The following is a 16,871-nucleotide window of genomic DNA, read 5'->3' as shown; positions in this document are numbered from 1 at the left end:
AAATATAGCCGCTATGAGGAGCTATAAATAAAACTCCAAAATGAGATTAAACTGAGAATAAACTGCAGCAAAGATCCACATGGCCTCGGAAAGCAGCTGTTCCTGTGTTCTGCTGCTTGACACACATTACCGCATTACCGCCACCAGCTGGTCTGGAGGGAAAAAAAAGGTGTATAAAGAATAAACAAGTTATCAAGGATATCAAAAATATATGTGATAAAGAGAGTAAATAAAAAATATAAAGTTATACGTTGATCATATGTATCAAATATTTAATTGAAAATATATTTTATTGTCGCATCATTACGGAAAAGGCAAGGAAAATTGGCCTCTTTACCAGATAAACATGTCCGGATTCCGTTTGTATGCGAGTTAAAATGACAAAACTCTCCCACATACTGTAATAAAAAGAAAATTACAAAATAATGTACATATCAGAAATTAACTACCAATAGGTATCATTTGGAGATTGTTTTCTTCCCCACTTGGCTCCTTTGCGGTCAAAGGAGACCGACGTCTTGAAATGTAACAACTTTTTTCAGGAAAATCAATGTAATATATTTGTGTTTAATAATTTTTTTTTTTTTTTTTTTAGTATCGTGAGGGGATTTTATGATGCTATGCAATATTTATATGTGTGTGTGTAAGAGAGAACGAGAGTCTCTTTTGGATTTATTGATTTTATTTCACATATTCTCAAAATCTGCTTTGATGCAGTCTTACCAGTTAATTTCTCTCTGTGTGTGTGCCTATTTTGTACTCAAAATGTTTTGGGTATTAACCCTTTCATTGCGTTTTTTTGCATCATGGCTTTTTTTTTTTTTTTTCTCCGCATTTTTCCATTCATTTCCTATGTCGGTCTATCTGCGAAGGAGCCAAGTGTGATTTTTCCCCCCCGACCCTTTGACATATCCGAATCATGTCCATGATTTTTTTTGGTGTTCACATAGCTAATGCGACAAAAGTCACCAAGTGTCATCCCATTCCGATATAGCAAAAAATATTACAATTACAAACTATAAAAATTTTCGGTCATCTTCAACTGTAGAGGCCCAGAGGGTTAAATGACATTATGACACTATATTAAGCTATACCTTAATATTGGTGGCCCTATAACACCAAGACCAAAATGACAAAAATATTACAAACAGACCAGTTTTATTACCAAAATGTCCTTGTTATCAAATCACAGGCATTTTTACGTCACTTACTGTCATTACTGACACAAGCAATGTTTGAACTCTCTTGAACATCACTTGTAAAATGTAAAAAAAAAAAAAAAAAATCTATAAACCATGTTAGATTAGATCGTTTCAACTCTACTTAAAAGATCCATAAGCCCTTCTTTACTAAGAAACATGGTCTCTCCACTCTGCTGACAAATCACCTCAAATAAGGGCAGATCCTCTAGAGCTTTCTGCCCTATCACCACCACATATGGATACCCGAGAATTTTAGCATCCTTCAGTCGTTTACCAATGGTCATCTGCATCCTGTCATCCAGTACCACCTCTCCTCTCAAGTTCGGTAGACTGTTTCCCAAGCTTTGAGCCAGTTCATCAGCCATGGATGTGACTTCATGTGCTTTACTGCCCTTTTTAGGTGGCAGGACACACACTTGATAAGGGGCGATCAACCCTGGCCAGTGAATAGCATCCTCAGATGACATCACCTCTATAGAAGCGGCAAGTATTCGAGTGACGCCAAGTCCAAAACAGCCCATCTCTGCAACTGCAGGCACATTGGATGCTTTAACAAACAGGGCCTTTAACGTCTCTGAATATTTTGTGCCGAGGTAAAAAGTGTGCCCCACTTCAATGCCTTTGGATTCAGTCAGTGTGCCTGTTTGACACATTGAACACTCAGTCTGCCCTGGGTCAATGGTTTCGATGTTGGCAGAGAAGCCACAGTTCCCACAAACAAGTAACTGGTCTTCACCGATGTCTGCTGGCAGCTGAAACTCATGGGAAAGCGTGCCTCCTATGTTGCCGGTGGCAGCCTGTACCTGCACCCACTTCAAGCCCAGTCGGTCAAATATCCGTCCATAAGCTTGACACACAGAGTGGTACGTATGAAGAGCCGCCTCTTCATTAATGTCAAATGAATACATGTCTTTCATGTAGAATTCCCGGCCACGTAAGAGCCCAAATTTCGGCTTCTGTTCATCACGGAACTTGCGTGTTACCTGCAAGACACAAGCATGTTATCTACTGCTTCACATCTGAAAATGGTAGTACTTTTACAAAGGAACTTTGTGTATGAGAACCTAATTTGTTCCCGTGCATTACACATGCATGTTTGAGCTTCTGTGTTTACCATATATGTGTGAAATGCTTTATCTATGTGTGTCTATTATTGTTTAGATATAAATGCAATGTAAAGCAATCACATATCTTTATTTACTGGACTTTCAATGGAGGGACAGAAACCTCTCAGGTTTCATTAAAAATGTCTATATTTTAATTTCGAAGATTAACCAAGGTCTGGGTTTGGAATGACATGAGGGTGAGTAAATGAGACAGAGTTAAAAATGTTGGTGAACTATTATTTTAATACCTGGTACAGCAGAAGTGGCAGCTTCTTGTATGATATCATGGTCTGGGAAGCAAAAAGCTCTGTGACTGCTTCTTCATGAGTCGGTCCGAGGCAGTATTCCGCATTGTGGCGATCCAGTAGCCTGAACATCTCTTTCCCCATTAGCTCCCAGCGGCCACTCTTCTTCCAAAGTTCTGCACTGCACAGTGCTGGCATGTCAACTTTCTGCCCACCGATTGCCCACATCTCCTCATCGATGAGACGAACCAGCTTTTCCATGGACCTCAGAGCGACTGGTAAGTAATAGAAGCAGCCAGGGTTGGAGGGATGGATAAGTCCCGTCTGCAGCATCAGTCTCTGGCTACGGCATGTCAAGTCCCCGCCCTCCTGACCTTCCCGGAGGTTGGACGGCAGGAAGAGGCGAGACACAAGCACTGGTGGAATGACTGGTTTGGAAACGGCAGAGACTGAAGGAGAAGTGTGGATGGTACAGTAGATGTAGCTTTTCTTTGATGCTTTGAAGAGAGTCCTGGACAGAAGACTTGGGAGCTTGTGATGACAGTGATGCATGAACACCTCCATTTTTGACAACCCAAATTCTGTGAGAGTTTTAATGAAAGAACAAAAGTATGGTTGACAGTGGCCAATCGATTATTCCACACAGGATAGGCCTATGTACCATCAGAACGCTGCAAAAAAGCTCTAGAGGGAAAGGGAATGTGTAGTTCTGTTACACTCTATGAAGTTTCAGAGACTTAGTTATAAAAAAAAGATGCTTTACTGATTCATAAAGAATGTAGTGCACACAAACACACACATTTTGTTTTCCTTTTTGTAATTACAAAAAAATATAGGCTAGTGGTATTGTTATGTGGTTTTGGCATGCTAGCAGAAACTATACATATTTTCTAACCAAATGTGTTGCTATGACAAGTTTCAGAGTGTAACATAATGTATACTTTGAACATTTGTGCCAACTATTTTACTATGGGTCTCTGAGGATGTAAGAGAGTTATTATTGTTGATATGTTTTAAGTTTTGTTCATTGGTGGGATGTACACGACATTGAGTAGTTTCACTTGTAAATATAAGCACTGTCTCTGCTGTAAATTTCAAGCGAAGCTGCCAGCAGACTTAATTCAAACAACCAGCTTCACAATACGATAAAGTTGCATTGATGTTCCTGCTGTCAGTCAGTGTAACTGGTAATAGCTAACATGCACATTGTAACGTTACCACAGAAAAACCGACAAAAAATGTCACACTTACCGCGAGTTATCTATAAAATCTTGTCAGATCAAACTGAGAAACTGAGAGATTAATTGGACACTGATGATTGTACACATAAATGAAAACAAACATAAAAATCTCCATAAGACAGAATGATGACCTTTTTCTTCTTGTAAGTCATACAGCGTACTAGTGCGCCACAGCGCCACCGGCTGCATTGGAAGGCGAAAAGCACACCGTGTTGGACTAGTAGGAGGAGTCTGTTTCTATGGTTATTTCAAACAAGAATGCTCAGGACCGGTTTGTTGTCCTGCATATAACTTCAAGCCATCCAGCCAACCGCTTCTGTTTTATTTCTTGCTTTTAAAAGCGTGAAACATGTCTAACACAACAGTCAAACAGAAGAGACCTGCTCTGAAAGTCGCCAAGTAAGTTTATACATTACAAACGCTCAAAGAGCAACTCAAACACTTCATTATAAATTGTAACGTTAGTTTGACCTGCCAGTCAGCATGTTACCAGTCCAGTGCATACGATAATTTACACATTTGAGTTTTAAACATGAATTTATAAGTAGTGTCCTAAGGTTTGGTGTGCTATTCTACAACTAAAATATTGTTAAACAACAATATTAAGTTAAACTTTAATATGTATTATGTTGGCTTGAATATTTACATTTTCTCTTCATAGGATAAAGCAGGTTTTCTCTTTCTTCCAGGTCTTCCAAAACACTAAATGTATCATCTGGAGTATTTCGTGTGAATAAAAGCATTTCAAAAACCATTAACCATTCATTCAGTGGGAAGAGCTTCAGTTCGGAAGGTGACAGTAGAGTTCTAGACAAGAGCTCGGCCCAAACACCAAAACACACTGTTCAGGTATTGGGCAGTTTATTATGATTATGCATAAATTCCCTATATATATATATATATATATATATATATATATATATATATATATATATATATATATTCCCATATGAAAAAAAAGAATATTTAAACTCATCTTGATGTACTTCACCAGGTGTTTGATGAACATGGCCAGGACGTTGCTCCTCGCCCATTATATAATCCAGATCCTGGGGTTTTACAACCTAAACAAGGAAAAATATTTCCTGCACAAGACACATCATCATGGACTACCATGACAGACTTTCCCTCGGTAGCCTTCCAAACCACCAACGCAAGCAATACTGGACCGTTTACAAGGTAATTGAGGAGAAATGTCAAAATATTCCTTCTTTGCAGCACTTAAATCTGTACCATAAAAGAATGATATAATATCACTTTTGTTGTTGCTATAGTAAATTAATGAGTGATCTTTGCTGGCATGCCAGGTCTTTTTTTGGGAGCATTTCAGCATCCAGAACAAGCCAGACATTGGAATCAGTGACTGATGAAACTAAAGACTTGTTAGTGAAACAAGACTTGTCCAACAGTCTTTCAGGTTTTTGTTTTTATTTTATATTTTCATCAGCCAAGTTTCCTCATTAACTGTCGTTCATTAATTATCTGATGAATTAATGTTCTAATATAACATTGTGATGTTCTACTATATTTAGCTGTGCTTGCTTCATACAGATGTCCAGGCTCGTAGAGAGGAGGTGCAGGAGCAGGTCAGGGAGGACGTATTGGACAGTGTGGTGGATTGTTACTTGACTGAGACAGAGACTATCTGGCTGCTGGACATTCCTACAGTGTCTGTGTCAGAAGATTCAGAGGATGCTGAGGCAGTCAAGTGAGTCACATTTATGATATTTTTTGAAATTCTATGAAATTCTATGAAATTCTATTTGAATATTGAGTTAACTCAGTTGATGATATTTGACTCGTTTGACATTTATAATTCTCATTTACGTCACATTTATTTTGACTAGCTTGACATGCTCAATCACTTTTTCCATGGTGCTAAACCATTTTTTCGTCTTGCGTTTTGAAGGGAAAGGAACAACGCTTACACAGAACTGTGCAAAAACAGACTGGGCAACGATAAATATGTGGAGCGCTCAATGCAAACATTCAATGGTGCACCAAAGACAAAGGAGGTCCAATGTGATAGCATTACAATGGTAGACAAAGGTATGATGTCAATACAAAGTCCATTTATAATCTGCCCTTAAAATAAAAGGCACTTCATTGTGATTTAAATGTTGTTATTTTTTCCACATCAAACACTCTGTCCAGCTGTCATGTCCACCATCTGGGACATGTATGATTCATTCTGCAATAAAAGTGATGTCAGTGGAAACACAGTGGTGTCTGATCAAGGAAATAAGGCTGATGTCCCAGACTCCTCCTCCATGAGTAAACTGGACCTGAACCCTAAGGGTCCTGAACAGAGTAAATCTATGGTCAGCATCAGCAGTACAGGTAATTTTTTTTATATTAATAAACATTCAATTTCGAGTAATGATTCTCAGCTTGTGTGTATATAATAATATAATCATGCATAGTTAGGACAACAAAGAAAACTAATTGTGCATCCAGTCATACTGTGTTATGATATAGATTCATCTGTCATCTGGTAAAGCTGTACAAATTAGACAGATCTCAACATGGACAAGGTTCTGTGGATGTACTTCTAACAACTTCTAATATATTATCAATATTATAGAAGCAATTTGATGAAAAGTTAGGTTTGAAATGATCTCATCCTCAAAACAAAACTACAAAATATACAGTAGCATAAACAAGATAATTTGATCCAGACTACATTAAATACTTAGCATGGGCTAAACAACATTATGGATTATTGACTTATATAATAATAATAATACATTTAAATGTTTAAGGTAATTTCTTGTTTCTGTTTGTTTTATTTTTGACTTTTTAAAACAAGTCATTAGGTTATTTCACATTTTATTATAGAAATTGTTAAAAATGCATTAATTTTCATCCTTGCTTTTAATGTAGTTAGTGGCTCAAGCGCTCAACTTGAAAAGATGGCCTGTGTGCTTCTGGTGGAGGAAGAGCCCGATCATGAGCTGATCTTACAGTCAGACAAATTCAAGCAGGACCTAGCAGTGATGGAGAGGGTGATTCTGGCCAATATCTTCCAGCCCAAGCTTGCTGCGTACAGACAACTGCCTGTAATAGAGGGTGATGTCTTTTGTATAGCATCTAAAATTGCATGTTAAATGTAACAGTAGCATTTTAATGCCTTTTGTTTTTAAATATCAATTTAAATTAACATTTGGCATTTGCTAGAATATGTATACTGCTTTGTTGAACAGACCCAGACTGTGTGCGGATGGCAATGGGGTCTAAAAACTCCCCGAGTCCATTCCTTGAGCATCTTTGGGCCTTTGAGTGTGGACTCACCATGGGGCGAAATGTCAGCAGTATGACCTGGAACAAGAAAAACCCAGTACTATCCATTTTACCAACATGTTTCATCCACAAATGATTTTATTTATTTGTTTTAAAAGTCTTGACTGAACAACATGTGTTTCTCTACAGGATCTTCTTGCCGTGGGATATGGACAGCTTGATTTCAAAGATCAGAAATCTGGACTTGTGTGCTGCTGGTCTTTGAAGAACCCCACGGTATTCTGCACATTCACGCATACTTTAGGACAAAAATTAATAGCAGATACTGTAGTCAATTTAACAGTGTTTGTAAGTATTTTATTCATCAGATCCCTCTCAATAGCTGTTCATATACAGTGCCCAATAAAAAAAATTGGACACTTTGGGACACTGAAGCCACACTTAAGTCACACTAAGTGTGTACATTTGTTTGAATTAGATGATAATATATTAAACCAAGTAACAAATTATACTACACAAACTTTTTTTTAAATGTTTTGATTGTAAAGTTTATTTGTGATCTTTCTTTACAATAAATGACACTAATATTTTGTTATCCAATGCGAAGACATTTTTAGTGTGGCTTTAGAGCCCAACAACTTTGTTTATAGCCACTGTATTCTTTTCCTGTATTTGTATTCCTTAGCATGTCATGTTATCTTGAGTTTTTGTGAACATTCTTTGAATATGTTCGTTCATTTGTTTCAGTGGCCTGATCGAATCTTTCATTGTGAGAGTGGAGTCACTGCACTGGATTTCTCCGCTTGTAATGCCAATCAGCTGGCAGTAGGCATGTATGATGGCACCATTGCCATTTATAACGTCCAGGCCGCAGAACAAACGCCCATCATTGACAGCAGGTGGGGCTGTGAGCATTTCTTCTCTTGAGAAGTTACAGACTGTAACATACACTTAAAGTAGGTTTCTCAATATCAGTGGTTTGCGGCTCAAATAATTCCTATATTATATGTTTCTAGTTAGAATAGCGAAAGAAATAGACTATCAGTGTTTAATAGAGGAGAAAACTTTTGTTGTTGACGTCAAAGTCCATACATCCAATCAAACTCAGTAATTTGGCTGGTAATTTATCTTAAATCTAGTCAAATTCTATTCATTCCTCATATTCAGAAGATTCATATATTAGACTGGTAAATCATACTTCTCTATGAATGTTTCATGCCACGTTAATGATTGAGCATTATTTTGCTATGCAGTTCGCAATAATTTTTATAAATTTCCATGAATGGAATTGTTTATAATTTGTATGATAAACAATTTTAGTACTGTGTTAAGTCACCACTTGATATCCAATGGGGGGGAAAAACAGTGGAGAATCACTGATCTACTGTATATTACCTAAAAGTAATAGTGCCTATATGGAGAGTACACATATCAAAAAAATATTTTTGATTAGATTAATTGTTACACTTTATTTTAAGGTGTATTATTTACATAATACTAACTCAATTAAGTACTGAGTAATATTATTTAACTACACGTACTATAGAGTTACGGTTAGGGCTTGGTTTAGGGTTAGTTTCTTGTAACTATGCATAATTGACTGTTTTTACTACAGTAAGTACATGTAGTACTTGTACGTCACCTTAAAATAAACTGTTACCAGATTAATTATTGAAGTTTTTTTTTAGTGTTTATAATGCTGTGTTGAATCATATTTGAATGAGTTGACATAATTGTGTACACAAGCATGTTGTTATATAAGATTGACTTTACTCCTGTGTCATCTCGCCACAGTGACTGCTCCAAAATGCACACGTGTCCGGTGTGGCAGCTCAGATGGATTGATCATGAGAGCGGTCTGGCTGGAGAGGATAAAGGGGAAATACTCATCTCTGTGTCGGCTGATGGAAGAATCTGCAAATGGGTGCACTACAAATGCCTGGAATGTGTTGGTAAGTGAGACAGATGTGATACACATATGTGTAGATCCACAGATCAAAGATATAGACTACAATACTGGCCCCAAAAAGCATTTGCACACTTGAAGGGATAGTCCACCTCCCCCAAAAATAAAAATGATAATCTTATAACTCACCTTGTTGTTCCAAATCTATATGACTTTCTTTATTCTGTCAAATGCAAAACAAGATATTTTGAGAATTTTTGTTTCTTTTGTAAATACAAAGAAATTCGTAGTCATATATTGTTGTATTATGGTGGCGTCGCATTTTCCATTGCTTGGTGAAATTATGCAGGTGAAATTTAGTCCAATCCATTTCAGTAGGAATCCATGCAATTGGGAGTTTCATATGAGCGCAAAAAAGTTCCCCACACATGATTCGCTCTTATAATTTTACAGCATTGACCAACAGAAAGCTACATAAAGTGACTTTTGTGTGAGCTGTGCTTCACATATGACAATGGCCAATAGATAATTTTTTGCCTGCAAAAGTTTGCTGAAATTCCGCTAATGTGACTGCACCTGCCTAATGTACAAATATTTATCATTGAGATATGACACTATAGCACAATACTGACGAGTTGAGCTGGTTTTAGTAGAAATAGATGCATTTCTGTATGTTTGAGCCATGTGTTGAATAATGTATATTTTGTCTTGAGTTAGACCTGATGACACTAAAGACGCCTGACTTAGCAACAAACCACATGAAATGGAACCGAACGATCTCAGCATTGTCACCGGGGCTGTGTTTTGATTTCCATTCTAATGTGAGGCCTACAGTATTACATCTCTTATATGTTCGCATAATTATAATATCAAAAAGCTGCTAAAGAGACTTGTTATAAGCTTTAATGCCGTTATCTTACAGGATTCAAACATCTACCTTGCTGGAACAGAGGACGGTTATATTCACAAGTGCTCTTATTCATATAAGGAAGAATATTTGGAAACCTACATAGCCCACAAAGTATGTAGAAATGTTTGTCTAATTTTGAAAGTGTCGTATGGTTGCAATATGGAGTCATTTTTCATGCACCTTTAAACATTTACACGTTCTTTTCTTTCTCTTCTATACTCTCTGCTCCTTTCCTCAGGGTCCCGTCTATAAGGTGACATGGTCGCCGTTCTGTCCAGACGTTTTCCTGAGTTGTTCCTCAGATTGGACTATTCAACTGTGGAGGCAGGACCTTCAGAGACCCGTGCTTTGTTTCACCTCTGGACAGAAGGCTGTGTTTGATATCATGTGGTCCCCACACTGTGCTACGGTCTTTGGATCTGTCAGTGAGGGCAAGGTGGAGATCTGGGACCTGAGAATCAGCAGGTAAGATCTTGTGTTCTTCTGTTCATTTATAATATTCAATAATAACAGGCCAGTAGTTTACACATTTGTTTTTAACAGTCTGGACCCGACAATTGTGAGCGTGACCTGTCCAGGAGTGAATCCGACAGGTCTTCTGTTCACCTCTGAGACGGACTGTGTTCTGGTGGGGGACAGTGAAGGGAAGGTCACCGTGTACAAGCTGAGGAACCTCACAGATGGAGGTAGCACACAGGTGAGGCCTTATCTCTTCATGTCCATGTGGCGTACAGAACTTAAAGTAATCATTCAGTCCAATGGCCAGATCATTTATGTCTCTTGTGTTTCTGCAGGTGGAGACGTTGGAGGATGTAATTCAGTCCACACTGTCCAGTCAACACTGAGGAACATTAGGAAAGACCGGTACAGGCTCATAGATGGATCAGGCTGTTTGTTTTTTACCTCTCCATCATCATAATCTATATCCTCTGGCAGACTGAGCGACTCCATTTTACATAACAATGGGATTACAGCACACATGCCTGTTTGTGCCTTATTGTGCATCCTTGTGGGAATACATATATTCCTCCAAAAAGTCATGTTTTAAGGTAAACTATAGTATAGTGAATTTATTTTTAATTTTGATTAGATGAAAATGTCTTTTATGTATTTTTTTAGCCTTTGGTTGTTACATATGTTAACAATGCAGGTACTATAACAACACTGCTTCTGAAGCTATTAAAAAAAATACAATATATTTTGTATACAACATTTTGTGTGGGAAATATAGACAGAATGTAAGTGTTTGTTCTGTGCGAATGGACAGTTTTATTACCACTTGCCCGCCACACATTACAGCTTTTTGACGACATGAGTACAACATCACACTTATACAAATGACTGTCATTACTGAACTGTTGTTCTCTCTTACATCTAAAAAAAAGCCTCTAAGCTGGCCTTTTTAGTACAAATCAAACAATTTAGCAATAAAGATGCAACTCAGCTTATATAAGAGAGCTTTTAAGAATAACAGCTGTGATATTATTACAGGAAATGGATATTTACTAATGTATATGGGACTTTTTATCCATATGGCATATGGTCATTTATACATTTAAAAAAAACTTTCCCACATTAATTTTTGTGTCGAAGGAAGGTAATGTCTATAAATATTGATTTGATTATTTTATTATATTATATATTTATTTCACTGCCTCTTTTAGTAATATTTTCAATTTAATAAAGAAAAAATGGAAGAAATTACAAAAAATATGTGACATTTACTGTTTTCTTAATTGCATTAAAATGTATTTACCAGATATTTAATTTAATATAATATAATATAATTACTTGCCTTGCCTAATCAGCTTAATGTGCCATATAAATATGTATATTAATGAAACTAAAAACTTTAGTTTCCAGGAAACTTTATTAATCCAGCATAGTAAATGTAATTTTTTCCTCTCTTATTTTGCATTATTAAATTCAAAGTTACCAACGTTATTATATTCAAGAGTCAGTGAAGCAAATATCTTATCATTTTATCATATCATATCACATCACATAAAATATAATAAATATATTAACAACAAGTTTTACCTTTTTCCTACAAACTTTTGTCGTTTTCTTAGTAGACATCACTGTTATTCATCTCATGGGGCACATCAGCCATAAAACCCATAATTGCTCTCAGCCATATTGCTCATTTGCACTCCTTTTTCCTCATAGGCCAACTAGGTTAAAGGGAACAGAATTTGATGGTCACATCAATAGATAGTGGACATCTGTTTTACTCGGAGAGCAGCGTTGGTCTTTATGTGACTAGATTATCCATTCATTAAGGAGAATATCCCTGTAATGGGACCATTAAACTGGAGATGTTAAGAGACAACAGCTTGTCCCTAAGGATGTAATTTAATTCCAGATTGGGGCAGTAAAGCACCTAAATACCTGCTGCCTTTTGTTTTCCCATCAAAATTGTTTGACTTGAGGGGATCAAGTAAGTGTTGGGTGTGGTTTGACAGGATGGATCGGTCCAGCGTGAGCCGGCATAAATTGGGGTCACGTCTCATGAGAAAATCAGACGCTCGCTAGACCTGAGAGAGGTTGGCAGAAGACCTTAGAGAGACAGAAGGAAACTATGAGAATGTTATATTCTCCCGCTGTACTGCTGCTGTGTGCTGTGTGTAGCGTGTCCGTCGTGCAGGCTGACGTGACAACTGTCAAGCTGTGTGGCCGAGAGTTCATCCGTGCCGTCGTCTACACGTGCGGAGGCTCCAGGTGGAGGAGGTTCGGTCCGAAGGATATGGAAGGTGAGTTTGCGATGAGGCGTAAGAGATTCCAGCTAATTCTGAATCATCACATGCTGCCTCTTAAATGCTGGTTTCAGTGTTGGGCTTTAGAACAAATGTGCTTTATATTAATTATGGTACTGTTTTATTAAATACAACTCTTTCCATTGATTATAATATAAATAATTGTTATTTATCTATTTTATTCAAATGAATCCAATTATTAGAGATTAAAAAAATCTGTCATCCTGTGGAAGTTCTGTTAATTGTTTTTCAGTTGAATCCAGATAATTAAATAAGCTCAAAAGGAAGAGGGGAGATATTGAAAAAAAATTACATAGGCCTATATATAGGCTAGAAGTAATGAAGATTTAGAAGTTTTATATATATATATAGTTTTAGAAGTATAATAAATGCAAACTAGAATGCATTTTATCAAAAGCGAGAGGGAATATACTGAAAAATATTGAATAATATAATGACAAATGCAAACTAGAATGAATGTATTAGGCTATATATTCTGTTTTATTGTTTATATGGCATTTACATGTTTTAAAAAAACAGTTTTATAAGGTATACATTAACAAAACTTTACTAATTGCCAACTTTACTAATTGCCAATGACTGTGTGGTTGTATGAGTATCTAAGCATCTCTTCCGCTTTCTGGCCCTTCAAGCCTGATGATATTTAACAGAACACTGCTTTAATTGTATCAGTGAGATCAAGTCTCCTCCGGTCAACAGATGAACAACGTCTGGTGATATTACATTCCCATTAGACCGACACAAGTTGAGTTAGTCATTTTCACAGTGCAGCAAACATGCCCTCCTGTCTGTGGAGTCTGAGAAGATTCTCTAACCTGCCATCACAACACTTGAGACCTGCAAATATAAAAAATGCAAAAAAAAAGTCGCACATGTTTTTAACATAACTTTGTATTTTGCCTTTGTCGTTCCACAGGATTTTTTAATGGAGATCTAAGCAGCTCTGAGGATGTTAGCGAGCATCTGGGATCTGACCTGGTCAGGCGAAACCAGGATAATGTTTGTTGTCAGTTTGGCTGCAAGAAAAGTGACCTCACGTTTCTCTGCTGAGGACTGAACCTGTTTTTTCTTCTTCCACGTTGAGTTCAGATGAACATGCACGCTTCTCTATAAAGTGTGCAGTTGATAGGTATTCATATAACAACTTAATTTGCCAATAGATTATGCCTGCTGTCAGATCTGCTACACTTGTACTTTTAATTGCACCATGAAAAGAGGATGAATATCAACACCAATGAAATTGGGTGTTGAGGTGCAAAGCAGTAATTGTGGTTGTAAATTTTATTTTGCAAACTTTGTCAATAAACATAAGTGCATACAGGATGCATCAAATGTGTTTTCCCCCTAAACTAAACACTGAATCTGAAAATCACCATGATTTCACAAATATTTTATTGTACGACATAAGTCCTTCATAAGTTTTGTTTGGTAAACCAATTTAGAGCAAGTGAGTGCAATGATACAATTATTATATATTACATAACACAGGTGAGCATTTCAGACATATTACACAATATTAGTTAATAATTTATATATATAAACTAATATTATTTTTTACATGATTTGTTATCACAACATTTTTTCTTTTGTCAAATCAACTTAGATAATAATGTGGTTCAGATAACAATATTGTGAGTTTATGTTGATTAAACCAATCTCCAGTATCAACTAATTTTTTTTTTAAATTTCAATAAACTTAAAATTTTACAGTGTATATACTGTAAAAAAAAATTCTTGTCAAATCAACTTAGATAATTTATGTGGTTCAGATAACATAATATTGTGAGTTTATGTTGATTAAACCAATCTCCATATCAACTCAATAATTTCAATAAACTTAAAATTTTACAGTGTATATAGGCCTACTGTAAAAAAATTATTGTCAAATCAACTTAGATAATTTATGTGGTTCAGATAACATAATATTTTGAGTTTATTTTGATTAATGATCTCCCTCATTGTATCAACTTATTTTTATTTTTATTTCAATGAACTTACAATTTTACAGTGCACACACACACACGCCTATAATATAATACAATAAATCGATTTATCAGGCTTATATGTTTTATTGTTTTGGAAAGAGCAAAGTAATCTCAGATCTTTGTTAACATTTTTCGTACAAACACAGCTTGCACATGTTTCTGGGAAGAGATGATTTACAGTTACCAGACAGAGCCCGCACACACAGACACGCGCACACACGCACAGACACACACACGCGCACACACACACACACACACACACTCAGCTCCACCTACATCCGACTGACATGAGTTTTCTCACTTCTTTTGCACATCTGAGTGACGTTTCACTTTGGACCATGTAGACATACCGATTAAGCACTACACAGAATTGAACTCATAGAGGTTTTTTTTTCTTTCAGCTGAGACTCTAGTTGTTCTTCGACTAAACTCAGTGCAATAAAAAAAAAACTTTAGTTACAGTGCTCAGAAAATATGCAATGCAATGTTAACGGACGGCGACGCTCCGCTCATCCTTAGCATTACATGTGGATGGAAACCATGAATCACAAAGCACCAGTAATCTTCTCCAAACCATCACAACGTCTATATCAGACACTCAAAGATGTAACCAAAATGTTTGTTCCTGACAGTGAACATCAGAGCATCCGGGAAGTTAAACAGTAACACAGTTTTTTTTTTTTTTGTCCTTTTCATTTTTTCTCCACAAGAAACAATATTTTTCACTTTATTCATAGGTTTAAACATTTAAAAAATATGCAGCTTATTTTCTCTTAAAGGACAATTCTGGAGATACACGTACAAACGAAACGAGAAAAATAATAATTTGGTCATTGAACCACTCAAGAACCTTGTCATCTCACAGAGACCGTTACCATTTGCAAAATAAAGAGGTTCTCAAGCGCAGGGGCTCATGCTCAGGACACTGAGGGGAGAGGCTGGATACAAACACATCTGCGTGAATGAGAAAATCATTTACAATGTCCAAAAGCTGACAATCCATTGTTGAACTAATAGTGCTGCAATATACATAACACTATAATAACATTAAGCATGACGCATCTACAGTATCCCGTTTCATTTTCTCTTTTAAATGTCACCCCAACCCATATATATATTTATATAGCATAAATTTTCTGTTGCACTTGAATTAAAAAACTTATATCTGAAATAAATTTAAAAATTATACCTTAGCATTATACTGTACACAGCTTACCCGACTACACAGATAACAAAAAGTCAAAAACTTCAAGGATCCTAAATTATGATACCATTCAAAGTCTATTCATATACAGTGTAACTTGTTTCTTTTTTTATACAACACATAATGAATAAATAAAAATAGAGTGATGTCATGTACTCTGATGTCTAACACTGTTCCCTTGGGAATAACAGAAAGGCTATTTAACAATACAAGAAAACACCAAACGGCCTTCAAGGCATATATTACCAATTTAAAAGGACTTTTCTGTTGAGGAAAATCATTTTTGTGTGTCTATTGCAAGCAGGAGAGTTTGAAAGCTGTGGCTGTCTATAAAGAGTTTCGATAACAAAAAAAACAAAAACAAATATTGTTTTCAATTAACCTGACTTCACTGAGAAATTAAAATGAGATATTCCTGAATACGTTTTCATGACTAAAAGAGCTCGAGCAAGACCTCTTACTACATGCAACGGTATAGCGCCATCTTGTGGCAGAGTCTTATTCCTCGTTTAGACAGTCAGTTGTTTACCGTACTAATTTGCTACCTTGTTGGAAAAACGTGATACTTTTTGACAAACTGAATGCATAGAGAAAGAAAAACATTACATGTTCAGTATCACTTTTCGAGAAGGATACCGAGAATTCAGGTTCAGGTAGGCACAGCCAATAACACATCGGACAGAAATAGAGGCTAAACCTTACAAACAAACCCAGGTCGTTTAACTGCAGTAATACAGATGTTGCAAAGTGAATAAAGTTCACACATATAAGAAGTACACCCTAAAACGGTCCACATTTACAATGCAACTCATATAATACTGCTGTAGTGTGTGAGGTCCACCTGTATCGTACATCTACATAGGTTTATCCATAAGGTCAGGTAGGGGGTCAGGCTTGTGATCTGTCCTGTGTTAAATATTCAGAATTGGTCCAAAATATGCAGACTTGCATGGATCAAAGATGTTGTTTTAGTTGTCTGCGATGTATTTTCCTATGGTAAAAGAATAAACACAATTGTACATTTGAAATATATGCATGCAGTGTAACTTATTTTT

At 36.4% G+C, this 16,871-nt stretch overlaps 3 protein-coding genes across 13 annotated transcripts in view; 1 reads left to right on the top strand and 2 right to left on the bottom strand.

Annotated features, from left to right (window-relative positions):
* Nucleotide 1: 1 nt before the first annotated feature.
* Nucleotides 2–4,057, bottom strand: pars2 (prolyl-tRNA synthetase 2, mitochondrial). Of its 5 annotated transcripts, none has more exons than XM_079627210.1 (5): nucleotides 3,805–3,964; nucleotides 2,557–3,237; nucleotides 1,388–2,185; nucleotides 338–398; nucleotides 22–152 (listed from the first exon to the last, which is right to left on the bottom strand). In XM_079627210.1, exons 2-5 carry the CDS (start codon nucleotides 3,115–3,117, stop codon nucleotides 127–129), a joined length of 1,446 nt encoding a protein of 481 aa, XP_079483336.1. In that variant the 5' UTR covers nucleotides 3,118–3,237; nucleotides 3,805–3,964; the 3' UTR covers nucleotides 22–126. The 5 variants fall into 5 exon arrangements, with proteins under 5 accessions (XP_079483339.1, XP_079483336.1, XP_079483335.1 ...); XM_079627209.1 differs by having other exon boundaries at nucleotides 2,557–3,134; nucleotides 3,805–3,943; XM_079627213.1 differs by lacking the exon at nucleotides 338–398 and having other exon boundaries at nucleotides 2–152; nucleotides 2,557–3,134; nucleotides 3,805–3,943.
* On the top strand, nucleotides 4,043–11,031 carry dnai4 (dynein axonemal intermediate chain 4). The gene is made up of 17 exons (XM_079627207.1): nucleotides 4,043–4,193; nucleotides 4,484–4,643; nucleotides 4,789–4,973; nucleotides 5,102–5,211; nucleotides 5,346–5,502; nucleotides 5,704–5,843; nucleotides 5,949–6,134; nucleotides 6,678–6,863; nucleotides 6,998–7,131; nucleotides 7,224–7,310; nucleotides 7,782–7,933; nucleotides 8,829–8,986; nucleotides 9,658–9,761; nucleotides 9,863–9,961; nucleotides 10,089–10,315; nucleotides 10,394–10,547; nucleotides 10,645–11,031. The coding sequence occupies exons 1-17, from the start codon at nucleotides 4,144–4,146 to the stop codon at nucleotides 10,693–10,695; spliced, it is 2,340 nt and encodes a 779-aa protein (XP_079483333.1). The 5' UTR covers nucleotides 4,043–4,143; the 3' UTR covers nucleotides 10,696–11,031.
* Nucleotides 11,032–13,689: 2,658 nt separating this feature from the next.
* The window catches only part of sgip1a (SH3GL interacting endocytic adaptor 1a), a 76,927-nt gene continuing 73,745 nt past the window's right edge, over nucleotides 13,690–16,871 (bottom strand). For all 7 annotated transcript variants that reach the window (XM_079628443.1, XM_079628449.1, XM_079628444.1 and 4 more), the window contains one exon: nucleotides 13,690–16,807. In XM_079628443.1, coding sequence (XP_079484569.1) covers nucleotides 16,785–16,807 — 23 coding nt within the window. In that variant the 3' untranslated portion in view covers nucleotides 13,690–16,784. The remainder of the gene's footprint in view (nucleotides 16,808–16,871) is intronic.

This window comes from Phoxinus phoxinus (genome assembly GCF_949152265.1).
Source record: "Phoxinus phoxinus genome assembly, chromosome: 11".
Classification (NCBI taxonomy): Eukaryota; Metazoa; Chordata; class Actinopteri; order Cypriniformes; family Leuciscidae; genus Phoxinus; species Phoxinus phoxinus.
Note: the sequence above shows the minus strand (reverse complement) of the source record. Positions and strands in the feature narration are given on the sequence as shown.

What these genes read in the sequence shown, in the direction of transcription:
- pars2 (XM_079627210.1), bottom strand. Translation starts at nt 3,117, where the DNA reads ATGGAGGTGTTCATGCATCACTGTCATCACAAGCTCCCAAGTCTTCTG. An exon ending in TGCCACTTCTGCTGTACCAG is followed by an intron (nt 2,186 to 2,556) that starts GTATTAAAATAA and finishes TGTGTCTTGCAG; the next exon opens with GTAACACGCAAGTTCCGTGA. An exon ending in AATCCGGACATGTTTATCTG is followed by an intron (nt 153 to 337) that starts GTAAAGAGGCCA and finishes TTTTCCCTCCAG; the next exon opens with ACCAGCTGGTGGCGGTAATG.
- dnai4 (XM_079627207.1), top strand. Translation starts at nt 4,144, where the DNA reads ATGTCTAACACAACAGTCAAACAGAAGAGACCTGCTCTGAAAGTCGCC. An exon ending in CCTGCTCTGAAAGTCGCCAA is followed by an intron (nt 4,194 to 4,483) that starts GTAAGTTTATAC and finishes TCTTTCTTCCAG; the next exon opens with GTCTTCCAAAACACTAAATG. An exon ending in CAGATGGAGGTAGCACACAG is followed by an intron (nt 10,548 to 10,644) that starts GTGAGGCCTTAT and finishes GTGTTTCTGCAG; the next exon opens with GTGGAGACGTTGGAGGATGT.